The 12,358-nt window shown below is 45.3% G+C and overlaps 1 protein-coding gene across 1 annotated transcript; it reads right to left on the bottom strand.

Annotated features, from left to right (window-relative positions):
• Positions 1-1,885: 1,885 nt before the first annotated feature.
• Positions 1,886-11,653, bottom strand: LOC119042068 (G-protein coupled receptor 83-like). The gene is made up of 5 exons (XM_037135617.2): positions 11,541-11,653; positions 4,942-5,455; positions 4,219-4,344; positions 2,934-3,067; positions 1,886-2,546 (listed from the first exon to the last, which is right to left on the bottom strand). The coding sequence occupies exons 1-5, from the start codon at positions 11,651-11,653 to the stop codon at positions 1,895-1,897; spliced, it is 1,539 nt and encodes a 512-aa protein (XP_036991512.2). The 3' UTR covers positions 1,886-1,894.
• Between the last annotated feature and the right edge of the window lie 705 nt (positions 11,654-12,358).

Genomic DNA, 12,358 nt, shown 5'->3' with positions numbered 1-12,358 from the left:
AGAGTTCAAAGAAGTGAACAGTAAACAGATAATGGAGGAGGAATGAAGAAAGAAGAAAGAATTAGAGGAGTGGTGCTGAAGAAGGAGGAGACTCAGGAGGAATGTGGAAGCTGGAGAAAGAAGAGGACGGATAATGAGCAAGGGGAGGAGAAAAGGAAAGAATTAAAGGAAGGGAAAAGGAGTGAAGAGGGGAGAAGACAAGATGAACAGTAGATGAAGGAGGGATGGAAGAGAACAAAGGAGATATTGAAAGAGGGTGAGAGGAAGGAAGGAATTTGTAGGAGGAAGAGAAAGGTGGAATGGAGAAAGTTGAGGAGAAAGTGCCTGGGAAAGGCGATAGAGAGGAGGAGGAGGGTAAAAGTGAAGATAAAAAGGGAAAACGAGGGTACGAGTAAGGAAATCAAGAGGAGAAAAAAAAACTCACCCTCATTTGGCATCTTCCTTACACACACAAGCTATACCCTTCAAAGAGCCTTAATAATATTGTCTCCACGTGAAAGGCAATGGCAGATAGTTACTTCCTCATCTCTCTTGAGTTGAAATCCTCATCTCTCTTGAGCTAGAGAGATGGAAATGAATCAACAGTGAACACATTACACTTTTTTCTTTTTCCAGAGAAAAAAAAAAGACGAGACTAGACAGCACAAGTTTACATGAAACAAAGTATGATGTTAAACGTAGGGTCAAAAAAGTGGGAAAATTGGTTCTGGCTTGTGTGGCTCAGTGGATTGAGTGCCAGCCTGCAAACCAAAGGGTCACTGGTTAGATTCCCAGTCAGGGCATATGCCTGGGTTGTATTTCCGGTCCCCAGTTGGGGGCATGTGAGAGGCAACCACACATTGATGCCTCTCTCCTTCCCTTTCTCCCTCCCTTGCCCTCTCTCTAAAAGTAAATAAATAAGTGCATCTTAAAAAGAACTGGGAAAATTGTTTGGATTTTGCAGTACTAACTTGAGCACTTAAATTGTCACTGCATTTAAAGGAAAGCTATCGCTCTGGCTGGTGTAGCTCAGTGGATTGAGCACAGGCCTGTGAACCAGAGGATCGCGGTTTGATTCCGTCAGGGCACATGCCAGAGTTGCAGGCCAGTTCCCAGCAGGGGGCGCCCAAAAGGCAACCGTACATTGATGTCTCTCCCTCTCTCCTTCCCCTCTAAAGAAAAATAAATAAATAGAATCTTTCAAAAATAAATAAAATAAAGGAAATCTATCATCAAAGTACTGTGTTTGCAATCTGGAGAAATAACCCAGGCATTGTGAAGTGAGTCATTTAACTGCCTTGTCTCTTTCTGTAAGATTTCTCATTCTCATTCTGCCATAAGGAGACAAGACTACTTGCATTTATAGGGAGCTCTAAGTTCCCAGAGAACCCCATTAAATTTCAGGAACTATACATTTCTCGCATCATTTCTCTGGGAGTATTTTGGAGATGATATAGACATTGACCTCTTATCCATCTAAATAAAATATGAATAAGATTCTCTGGGGACTCTTGCAGCTCCTGAGATAATATCTAAGATGTTAGAAGACAAGTGCCATGGCCAGGTGGGCACACAAAGAATGGAAAAGGGAACACTCCAGAATCAGAGATGAAATTCAGGTGATCCCAAGTCAGAGTGTAACTTCCATTTAAGTTATGTAAAAACATCTCTAATGAGCCTGGATATCAAATATTTACTCACTGTTAGAAGGAAGACTTAGGAAGGAAACAGGAGAAAAGACAGAAGAAAATGAAACAGCAAGTGAAACACATGGTTCCTAATATGGCCCCCACCCCTGAAGTTCCAACCCTTTCCTCCACTCCCCCTGCCATGAAAAAATGAATGAAACTTAGTTATTTTGGTACCATCCTATCTGAGTTTTTGAGGATGGATAATCTATCGCGGTCTGGGCAGCTTAAACTCTAGGCACTGGTGGGTAGAGAAAGGAGGTTTCCACCTCTGGGGATGGAGGGGGACTGGGTAGCTCATCAAAATCTTTGAATCGTGGAAATTTGGGCACTCCAGGATTGGGGTCCACCCAAGCAGGGCAGTGAGTGGGTGGGAGAGATCTCAGTTGGCGATGCTCCCCTCTCAGGCGGCTGATTCCATCTAGCAGCATCTTCTGGATTTCCATGATGACTTTCTGAACTTCAATATGGAAGCTATCGCTGAGCCAGCAATAGATGTAAGGATTGTAGCATGAACTGCTAATTGCTAGCCAGTGGAGGAAGTAGTAGAGACCATTGTGGCTTGAAATGGATTCACTGGAAAGCAGCACCAGATAGAGGTTGAGGGGGAGCCAGCAGATAGTGTAGACAAGCACCACTATCATCAGCATCTTCAGGCTCTGCTTCTTCTTCCCACGCTGGCAGATGTAAGTGTGGATGTTGATGTCATCAACAGCATTATGAATCCACAGCTTCTTGGCCACATGACCATAGACAACCAACAGCACCATCAATGGTAAAATGAAGAAGAGCAAAAAGGTGCTTAGATCAAGGTATTTCCATGTGGACTTTGAAGTATATGAGAAACTGGGAAGGCAGACATTTTCTTCAGTTATGTTTCTAGGTTATAAGAGAGACAGAGAAAGAGAAACGTTAAATTAATTTTCCTTTTCCCTATGCCTCACAACCAGGTGTTATATGGCAGACAGGCCATAAAAGGAAGAGAATATTTGCTATTTATACCTGTGCTAGGACAAAAGGCTAGAGTTATAAGCCAGAAAGCTTTAGGGTTCACTGACTCCCAAATAGAAAGTGATATACCTAACAACCCCTTGACACAAGACCTCTCGGGTACTCTTAATAAATTCCAGTTAAGAGAAATGTATTTGTGTACCCATATTTTGAAATGTGCTATTTCAGCCCCTATTCCATTCCCCTTATTCCATGAGGATTCCAAGGTCACGGGTTGCTACAATCCAGAAACTGGCCATCCTGTGTTCCTCTTACCCATTCTCCACTTGGTAACGCTTTTGGTAAATAGCATGTGGCAAAGCAGCACAGGTGCTCACAATCCAGATGAGAATGATGCAAACATTGCCTTGCATTGGAGTAATTCGGGACTTCAGGGGATACAGCATCACCTAAAAGAAAAGACCCCACCCCAATTCAAAAATTTTAATTAAGATTACTTACTAGTCATTCTTCAACTGAGATTCTTTTGCAAAAGTGCAAAAGCTTGGTAGGTGGGTGAGCAATGTGCTTTGGGTACTAGTTCTGTTGACAAATTAGTGACATTTTGTTTCATGAAAAAGCAAAATTAGTTAGTGTAGAGAGGAACGTTTCAATTGAAAGATAGGAATCCAAGTGGACTGATTTCTAAGTTTCTGTCTCCAAGTTGGGAGTCCAGTGGAGAAGAGGGATGGATGTCCAAGTGTAACTTACTTTTTCTTTATCATATACTGATGGTGAGCACTCCACATTCTTCCATCCTTTCTCCCACTTGGTTCCCTTTATGCCCCTTTCCCTTATTTCTCCATCCATTCCCATCTTGCTCTCTCCGTGGTCAATCTTTCCTCTGTCCCTTCCTCTCCCTTCCTTCCTTCCTTTCCACTAGGCCCTCTCACATCTTCCTTCATCTCTTATCACCTAGATTTCTCCATGCCCCCCTCCATCTGGTTCCAGCCACAACCTCTTCAATCTCCCTCTATGTTCCTCCCACCTCACTTGTTTCCTGGATCCTTCCCAACTAATTAACAATGTAGTCTCTCCCAGCTACTCACCCTGGCACCACCTCCTTCCTTTTAAGGCACTTCTATCCCTCCTCCCAACTCCTTCCTCAGTCTTCAATTTCTTTCTACTACATTTGCTCAGCTCTCACTCAGGGACTGCAAGCCCACCTCCCAGACTCAACCCACCACCAGCCCTGAAGCCACACCCTCTTCTGACTCATCTTTTTTCTGTTTTTCCCCCTTAGCTCATTCTGCAATGCAGCAAATAAAAAATGTTTTCCAAAGGAGGACACTTTTTTTAATCTTTTGCTTATTGTCGCATCTCTGTTTCCATAGCAACATATCAAAGATGATGATATTCTTATTACATAAGATTTGACATGGTTAAAATCTGTAACTCACATTTTGCAACCCTCCTAAATTAGGCAAAATTTTATTCACATAGATTGTCTTAAGGAACTCAAAGAACATTTTAAATTATTTGTGTTGTCAGCTGCTTCCATCCACCTAGAAGAGAAACCTAACCCTTTTATAAGACCCAAAGAGCCCTGGGAAACACATACCCGATGTCGATCCAGGGAAATAGCAGCCATGGTCAACACAGTTACATAGGCACAAGAGTACTGAGCAAAACGACTGAGGTGGCATGTCATCTTCCCAAACACCAAGGAATTACACAGATAGCGCACCTGTGAGAGAAAGGACATAGTGAGGCACAAGAACTCAGCCCTGGGCACTCCTCTCTCATAAGCTCAAAAACAGGAAGAGAAACCTCACTGCCTCATCAAGCTGCTGGCATTATTATCTGAGGAAGCGAATGTTTTCACACTGCAGCTTTCATGCCCTTTCCATCCCACTCCCCACAGGAACAGCCCAGATATTAAGACACAGATCCCAAATCACACAAACTGCTAACCACCTACTGCTCCAAGCACTGCATTTGAAAGATGAGAAAACTGAGAGTAGGTATTTGTGACAAAGCTCACCAGAAACAGGTTCCCTACCCACCCCTGATGCTTCCTTGAGCCATCTAAATCTCTCAGCCTCTGCTAAGGCAGGGGATTAATTCAGCAACGCAATCACAATCATGCCTGTAGCTCCCCACCCCCCAAGTTCCAAACCATTTACAACGTCGGTCAGCCATTCCTGTATCTACGCACTTTCTGAATCAACCCTACCAGCTTTAGCGCTCCTTCCCACCATACAGCTCTCTGTTGCAAATGCAAAGTTGTGTTTCTGCTCTCATAGCCCAAGCCCCAGGTTGCACTCCTCAATATCCAGCTTACCATGGTGAAGGGAGAGCTGAGAAAAGCCAGCATCATGTTGGTCACGGAGATGTTGACGACAAAGAGGCCGGTGGCAGTGTGCATCTTCTTGTACTTCATAATCACATGGTTTAAGACCCAATTGCCTAGTATGGCAGCAAATACCACTATGGTGTACCCTATTACTAGCCAGAACTGTACTGGCTCATCCTGGGACACCATCTCTGAAGCCATGGGACCTGAAGTATCAGCCAGGTTGCCCATGTTTGAGATATGGTCAGGTAGCTTATGGATCATGGAAAGCACGTTATCGCGGCCTGAGCTACCAACTGCAGCTGCAGCATTAGAAATAGCCTGCAGCACCTGGGAGGTGGTGGAGGTGATCAGATCATCAAACCCACTCGGCACACTCAGAGCTTCAGGGGTCAGCTCGTCCCCATAGCTCATGGTGCTGGGGTTCAGGAAAGCCCCTTGGGGCGATTCGGTGGTTGGGGCCTCCAGCTTGACGCCCTTGGAAAACCTCAAAATCCTTAAGCTACTGGATCAGGAAAAGCCGAGGAAGAGGAGGGGGAGGTCCCCACAAAGCGCTGGGCGAATGCTGCTCAGCGTCCCGCAGCTGTGGGTGGGGGTGGGTGGAAAGACAGCGCAAAAGGGACAGGCAAGAAGGAAAGCAAAAAGATAACCGCTGGACCGGCTAAGAGTGGCCAAGTGCGCAGAGTTGAGCTGAGCTGGGCGGTCGAGCGAGGGGCTGGCGAATGCGGCTGGCTCCAAAGGTTCCGCAGCTTGGGGTGCGCAGGCAGTACAGGTTCCGAATTCCGGACAGTAGCTCCAGGCGCCCCACCCCCCCACCCCCCGCCCAACACCGTTTCTCCTTCTCGCAGTTGGGAGTCGTTCTGGCTTAATTTCTGTCGCTTTGAAGCAGTCGGTGAATCAGTCTGTCTAAGGCCAGCAGGCGCTGTGCTCTGAGCCAGTGAGGACAGTGCCTTCTGCAACCACCCTTTATAGAAAGTCTAGGGGCTCACAAGAGAGCCAATGGAGAGCTGCGGTTGAACCCCCGCCCTGTCCATCCAGGCTGGGGAGCCAAAGGGGTTGCCAAAGTCTTTACTGCTACAGTCTCAGGCCCCCTCCTCTCGCTGCTCTTTCCTGGCTCCCCCTCCTCCCTCTTGCTTCAGCTGGAAGCCCAGACTTGGATGGTCTTTCAGCAACTCCCATAATCTACCTTCACCTCCCTTTTCTCTATTTACCTTTTAAATTCTGCATCAGTGCCTAAAACACCACCTAGAAGCTGTGGCACAGGGAACTGAGAGGGGGCTGTGGCGACCGTGGTGGAGACTGGACACAAAGCCCTGTGATCTAATTGACAACCTGGACACCTTCTCACTCAGTACCAATGACCTGGGTGGCCCTTGAGGGGTAGTGGTTGCCAGGAAGGGCCTGCAAAATTTTGGGAGTTGTGCAAGGACATCGAGGTAGGGGACAGTTGGAGAATCAGGAGGAGACACTGTAGAGTCTCTGAGAACCCAACTGAGGGCGTCTGGTTGGGGGTGAATCCAGCATGATGCTGATGCTCCGCTTTCTCCAATGCTCAGCCACCAGCCTCAAAAACACATGCAATGACCTCGGGATTCTGCATCCAGCTTCTTTGGGGGACACTGTACTTTTGTCTAACACCCAGAGAGTACCAGTTTTGGAACTGGATGTGGCAGGTTAGTGGGGAAACTGATTATCGTGCCCAAAGAGAGTTTAGGATGGGGAAGCTTTTGCAAATTGATTAGTTATCCCAGAGTCTGCTGCTGCAGAAAGAAGGAGATGGAATTCAGTCTTTGGAGTTACAGTGGAAAAGAGGTTGGGGAGCTGAGGGTTTCCAGACTGCCTTTTATCTTCGGAGTTTTAAGCTGCTTCTTGGAGAAGGTATCTGGAGACATCTGAATCACAGCTAGAGCAACTGAACGGCTTCCCTAGAGATGGCTGAAGGAACACAACAGTGCCCTGAGACTTTCGGAGTTCAAGAGCATTTTTTATCTTACCATCTCCCACTACTCACCCACTAATTTACAGGTAGAAAAGTGGACTCTTGGGATGGAAAAAAATTAAGGAAGATCACAAAGATAATTATCTAAAGTACCAGGACTAGAAATGAGAAGTGTAGAGCTTGGTATTCCAATGCGTTTTAATCTGCAGTAAACTGTCACTGAGAAATCCTGGGTTTTGTTTTAATCTCAGTGTTAAGACTTCTTATCCAACCCTCCACCTTGTGAAGGGGCTGTAGAGAGAGCCATCAGCTGTATCCCTTTTGTCCTGGAGGAGTCAGTAAAAGAGCCACCCAATACCAATAACTATTTATTAAGGCATAAGCAGAAATTCATTATTACTATCATCATCAACATCATCCAGACATCAAAGATCATCAATCAGCCACAAAGGAAGCAAGCAAACTTATACTGTGTGTATATATATGTGTTTGTATGTCAGTCTGCCCCAGCCACATCTTGTTGTTTATGGGTGAAAGAATGCTTAAGAAAGTGATCGGAGATTCTTTAACCTTTCTGGGGGTGTCCTCACTTGTGGAGAGAGGGTAGCTGACAGGTTAACATGGAATAGCTAATCAGAAAATCTAACTAAAGCTAGGTTTTATGAATGGGAGCTAAGCCTTATGATAATAGACCTAGGCTTAGAAAAATTAGATGGTTAACAGGCAACTTCTTTTTTTTTAATTTTTATTTAGTTATTTTTCAAGTACATTTTTTGTCTATTTCTCCCATCCCAGCCCCCCACGCCTTGTCTCCCCCCTCTCTCCCATTGCCTTCCCCCAGTCCTCATCCCTGTGTCTTTCATACTTGTTCCTCAAAATCCCTCCCCATTTTTCCCCTTAAATTCCCTTCCCTCTCCCCTCTGGTCGCTGCCCCCTTGTTCTCTATTTCAGTGTCTTTGTTTTTATTCTGTTTGCTTGTTTGTTTTATTGTTTAGCTTCCTGTCAAAGGTCAGTGAAATAGGCCAGGCATTGAAGGACAAATACCATATAATCTCACCTTTAACAGGCAACTTCTTAAAAAAAATTAAGCAAAAAGACAAAAAAAGAAAATGAAAAAAAAACTTTGTTTTATTTTGTGGTCCACAGAACAGAGACACACAAATAAACACATTGAAAGGAGTTTATAAATGTCGATTCTACCACGTAGATCCACCCCAGAGCTGGGAATCATTGATCTCTAGTTTGATCCCTCTGTAGCAATTTCTAAAGTAAGACCACCAAGAAACATCAGCTGAGCATTCAGGAGGCATTTTCTCTATACCTGGCCCTGGGCTGGCTTCCCAACGGCCTCAAAGGGCACCAGATTTGGTGAGAAATGAAGTGCATGTTGACATGTTGTCAAATATAAGGCTTTTCTGAAATCTAACTGGAGAAGTGCACAGGTTCTGTGGCAGGGGCCAGAATGGGAGGGTCAAATAGGCAGACGTAGAACCCAAGGGCTGAGATACTGAGACATGTCTTGGTCTCCGCTAGCTTCTTAACTATGGCCCATGCCATTTTTGGCTTCTCTGAGCCAGAGTTCCTGCATCTATCAAAAGGGGGTTACCTCACTTCCAGAGAAGTGAGGGCTCCATGCATCAGTATTGCTAGATTGGATGAAGCAAAGAGAAAAATGATGCAAAATTATGTCATACATCTTCAAATTTTTGACACCACTGCTGTCTTTCTTTCTGTGACCCAAGCCTTAATGTGCATGTGAACTTTTTGACCTGCAAGTTCTCAATGCACATGAGCTACCCAAAACTTTGTATGGTATCTTTAGTTAGTTGGGGGACGGATGGACAAATGGAGCTAATGAGTCCATCCATGTGCCCACTTCTTTAGTGAGAGAAGGGGCTGCCTGGCCATCTTTCAGTGAGACGCTGGGAAATTGGAAGAAGAGAATTCAGCGCTGTCTCTCTTCTTGAGCAGCTTACAACTAACTGCACAAAGGAAAAGAGTCCACACCTGGGAAATAGTTAATTTCAGGCAGGCACAAACCATGCAGACAGTAATGTTAGAGGAGCAAACAGTGTATGTGTGGAGGGGAGTTAAAGAGGTTTTGGAGAAGAATTAGCATTTGAGCTGGGGTTTGAACTATTGGATGGACAGAAATGATTAGGGAAGAGGGAGACAGGGTGGTGAAACTTGAGCCCCCAAAAAGCAGGAACAAAGCCACAAAGAGGAGAAATTGCTGCTGTCTCATTCCAAAGACAGAGAGGAAAGACATTTTGAATGGAGAGTTTGCTAGCTGCAGTTCCTATGCATTTCTCTAGAGTCACAGGCTTTTCTAGGTATTTATTCCTTGAAGATGGAGTGTCTGAGAGCTGAGGAAACTAGTGTTACTGACACAGGGTGCAGCCAAGGGGAGGCCCCCAAAAAGATTTGGAATTGTGTTCAGAATTCAAAGTGTATAGGAATATTGGAGGGACATATAAGATGTCCTCACCCCTTCCCCCCACAGGTGTGAGTTGGAGGAAGGGACACATGGGGCAGGAACATGCAGGGCTGTTTTGTATAGCCACAGCCTTACAGCTAATCCATGGCATGGTCATTTAACATATCTATAGCCTTTGGCGGGTCACTTGGATATGTTAAATGGCCGTGGCTAGCCTTGGAGCTAGGGGGATGAAGTCACTTCCCCCAAGATGTAACTGGGGGCAGGTCCCCCAACTTACAGCACCTGCATGGGAGCTTGGAGAAGATTGGCTCCGGGACATGGGGTGATAACTGCCCAGACTAACAATGGCAGCCCAGTAAACTTGTAATAATACAGAAATACTGTATTATTTATAACTGTATTATTTGACCAGGTGTAACTGATCATGGGAGGTGTCAGAAATAGGGGTACAGAGGAAGATTGGTGCTAGGATTTAAAAGCCAGACATGGCAGCCATTAAGAGAGAGCCACACGGTTTGGGGTAGAGTGAGGACCCCTGCAGTCATGTAGGAGAGAGCCATGTGGTTTCAGCAAAGTAAGAGTCCCCTCTTGGCCAGGTGAAAGAGAGAGCCACATGGTTTTGGCAGAATGCAGACCCCCTCTTTCCCAGGTGAAAGGGAAAACCACGAAGCTTTGCCAGAATGGAGATCCCTGCAGCCAGGTGAAGAAGAAAGCCACACGCTTTTGGTGGAGTGCGAACCCCTGCAGCTTTGGTAGAAGAGGCCCACGTGGCTTTGGGGTGCCCCCTTTGGCCGCATGGCCTGGAAAGCAGGAGAGACTTTGACTGGAACTGGGTACAAAGAACTCTTGCCAGTGGACCATAAGGGGATACCACAGTACTTTGGATTAACTAGAGATCCTGCCTGACACAGCTGACGATACCAGCGGCCTGAAACACAGACATGTGCTCTTTTCCTGATTTACAGTACCCAGAGTTGGGACAGTGGGAGAAGGGAGCGCTGTGTGGGTGTAGGTGTATACCCTAAAGGACTTTAATATTTTAATGGAGGCACTAAGCCTGAATAGCATTAAATAAACATTTCATTTCCTTTTCACAAATCTCTGGCATTGAGAGATGTCTTTTCAATGGCTGCGGACAGAAGAGCCCAGTAGATATTAATATTCTGTCCTTGGGAGGGACCCCTGTTGTGTAGCAGTTTTTGGCATCCCTAGGTGGGCCAAATATTGCCCCCCCTTGGACCTCTTGTTCTGTAACATTACTGTGGCCAACGGGAACAGGAAGTCTTCTTGGCATAGTAAGAGCCAGAATAGGCGTATTAGTGCATGTGATCTTTTCATGTTATCTGTCCATCTAGCTTCTGACTTTGTTCAGGCAAAACAATTTCAGTTCTTACAATTGTGCCACTCTGGAGATGTTTAGTCTTAGCTACTGCAGACCATTCATTTTCTGTACAGCCAAAGCTCACAATGAGTTTCTTCTTTTCTCTAAAATCACCACTACTCTCCTCCTCTAACTTCTAAGCCATAAAATATGAAAATGTGCATTTAACCACACAAAAACCAAACACACACAAAGCAAAAAGAATCTATGTCTTTCATCAGACCTCCCAGTGACAGCTCCAACCTTGGTTTCCTGGCTTTCAGTTGTCAGTTCTCCCCAATGAATCCCTAAATGTTCAGTTCCTGCTCAAACCTGACAAAGATACAAAAATGACAAAGCTGCTTCAATCAGCCTCAACATTCAGTGGAGATTGAGTAAAGTTTTCCCTCCAGATCTAGTGTTCAGGGATCCCGGAGAACCACAGTGGTCCTCCTTAATCCCAATACCCGCTTAGCCTTACTCAGAAAAGAAATCTTGTGACATTACGATAAACCCCCTTGCAAACATAATTTATAATAGTCACCTTGCCCCTTAACATGTTTTTGCTGTCTTAATCTAACCATGGCTTCAACTCCATATCTTCTGTTGGCTACCCTATTATTGTCTCAATTCCCACTCAGAATTTGTGCTTGCTTGGAGCCCTTACTTAATGTCTAAGTTTTTGCTGCCTGGAAATAGGGTTGCTTGTGATGGTCAGCCCCTTCTTACTTCCACCAAGAACTCTGAACACTGGATTGCCCACCAGATTGGCCCCTAGGGTTCTGGCAGGTTGTGATGAACTCATGACAAAAAAGCATCTATGCTTTTGGGTATTGTGCCAGGCTCACCAGGTTGTGCTACCACAGCTAGCAACTTCTACTGGGGATAGTACTCTCAGCTGTTTGATCCATTCCCAGGCAGGAATCCCAAGCCGGATACTAATTTCATCCCAGTATCCCATCCTCCCTGTTGTAGCCACAAGCAATCCATGATGCTTCACATCTAGTTTCACACATTTCAAAATCCAAAGGCTATCTTTGTAACACAATTACCTAACTGAAAAAAATAGCCAAATGTTCTCCTGTCCAGGAGGTCAGCAATGACTATGCCAAGTTGTAGTCAATGTTGTTATGGTCACAAGCAGCTCTTGACGGTTATCTCTGCTGGAGTCTATGCATTAATGTACCAGAACTAGCTGCAAAACCTCTTTAAATAGAAGCATCCAGCTCCAGGAGATGAACAGAAGCCTCACTACCAGGAAGAGGCAAACAATACAAGGAAAAGTCTATGGTGACATCATTTCAAATGAGGACAGATTACTCTGTTGTTGCCAACTGCTGGGGACTGAGGGTAGTAGGACTCATTGGGACAATCAAAGGTGAATTCCTCAATTTAGGAGTTGCTTGGCTTTCAATTATACCATTTCCCAACCCAGTGAAGGTGTTCCATTTCCAAGAGGTTTCCCAGCCTCAACTAGCAGCTCTCCAGGGAGAGGAGCTGGCGTAACAAGGCTGCCTATTCTACTGTATATTTGAGATAGTTCAGTTCTGCACTGAGCCAAAACTTGCTTTCCAGTGACTTGATGCCTGTGACCTTACTTCACCTCTCCAGGACCACACACAATTTGTGTAATCACTCTTCCTTATGCCAACTTTTCAGATACTTG

This window comes from Artibeus jamaicensis, unplaced genomic scaffold (assembly GCF_021234435.1).
Source record: "Artibeus jamaicensis isolate MK-2021 breed Jamaican fruit bat unplaced genomic scaffold, CSHL_Jam_final contig_457, whole genome shotgun sequence".
Taxonomy (NCBI): Eukaryota; Metazoa; Chordata; class Mammalia; order Chiroptera; family Phyllostomidae; genus Artibeus; species Artibeus jamaicensis.
The sequence above is the reverse complement of the archived record's forward strand: the minus strand, read 5'-3'. Positions and strand labels throughout refer to the sequence as shown.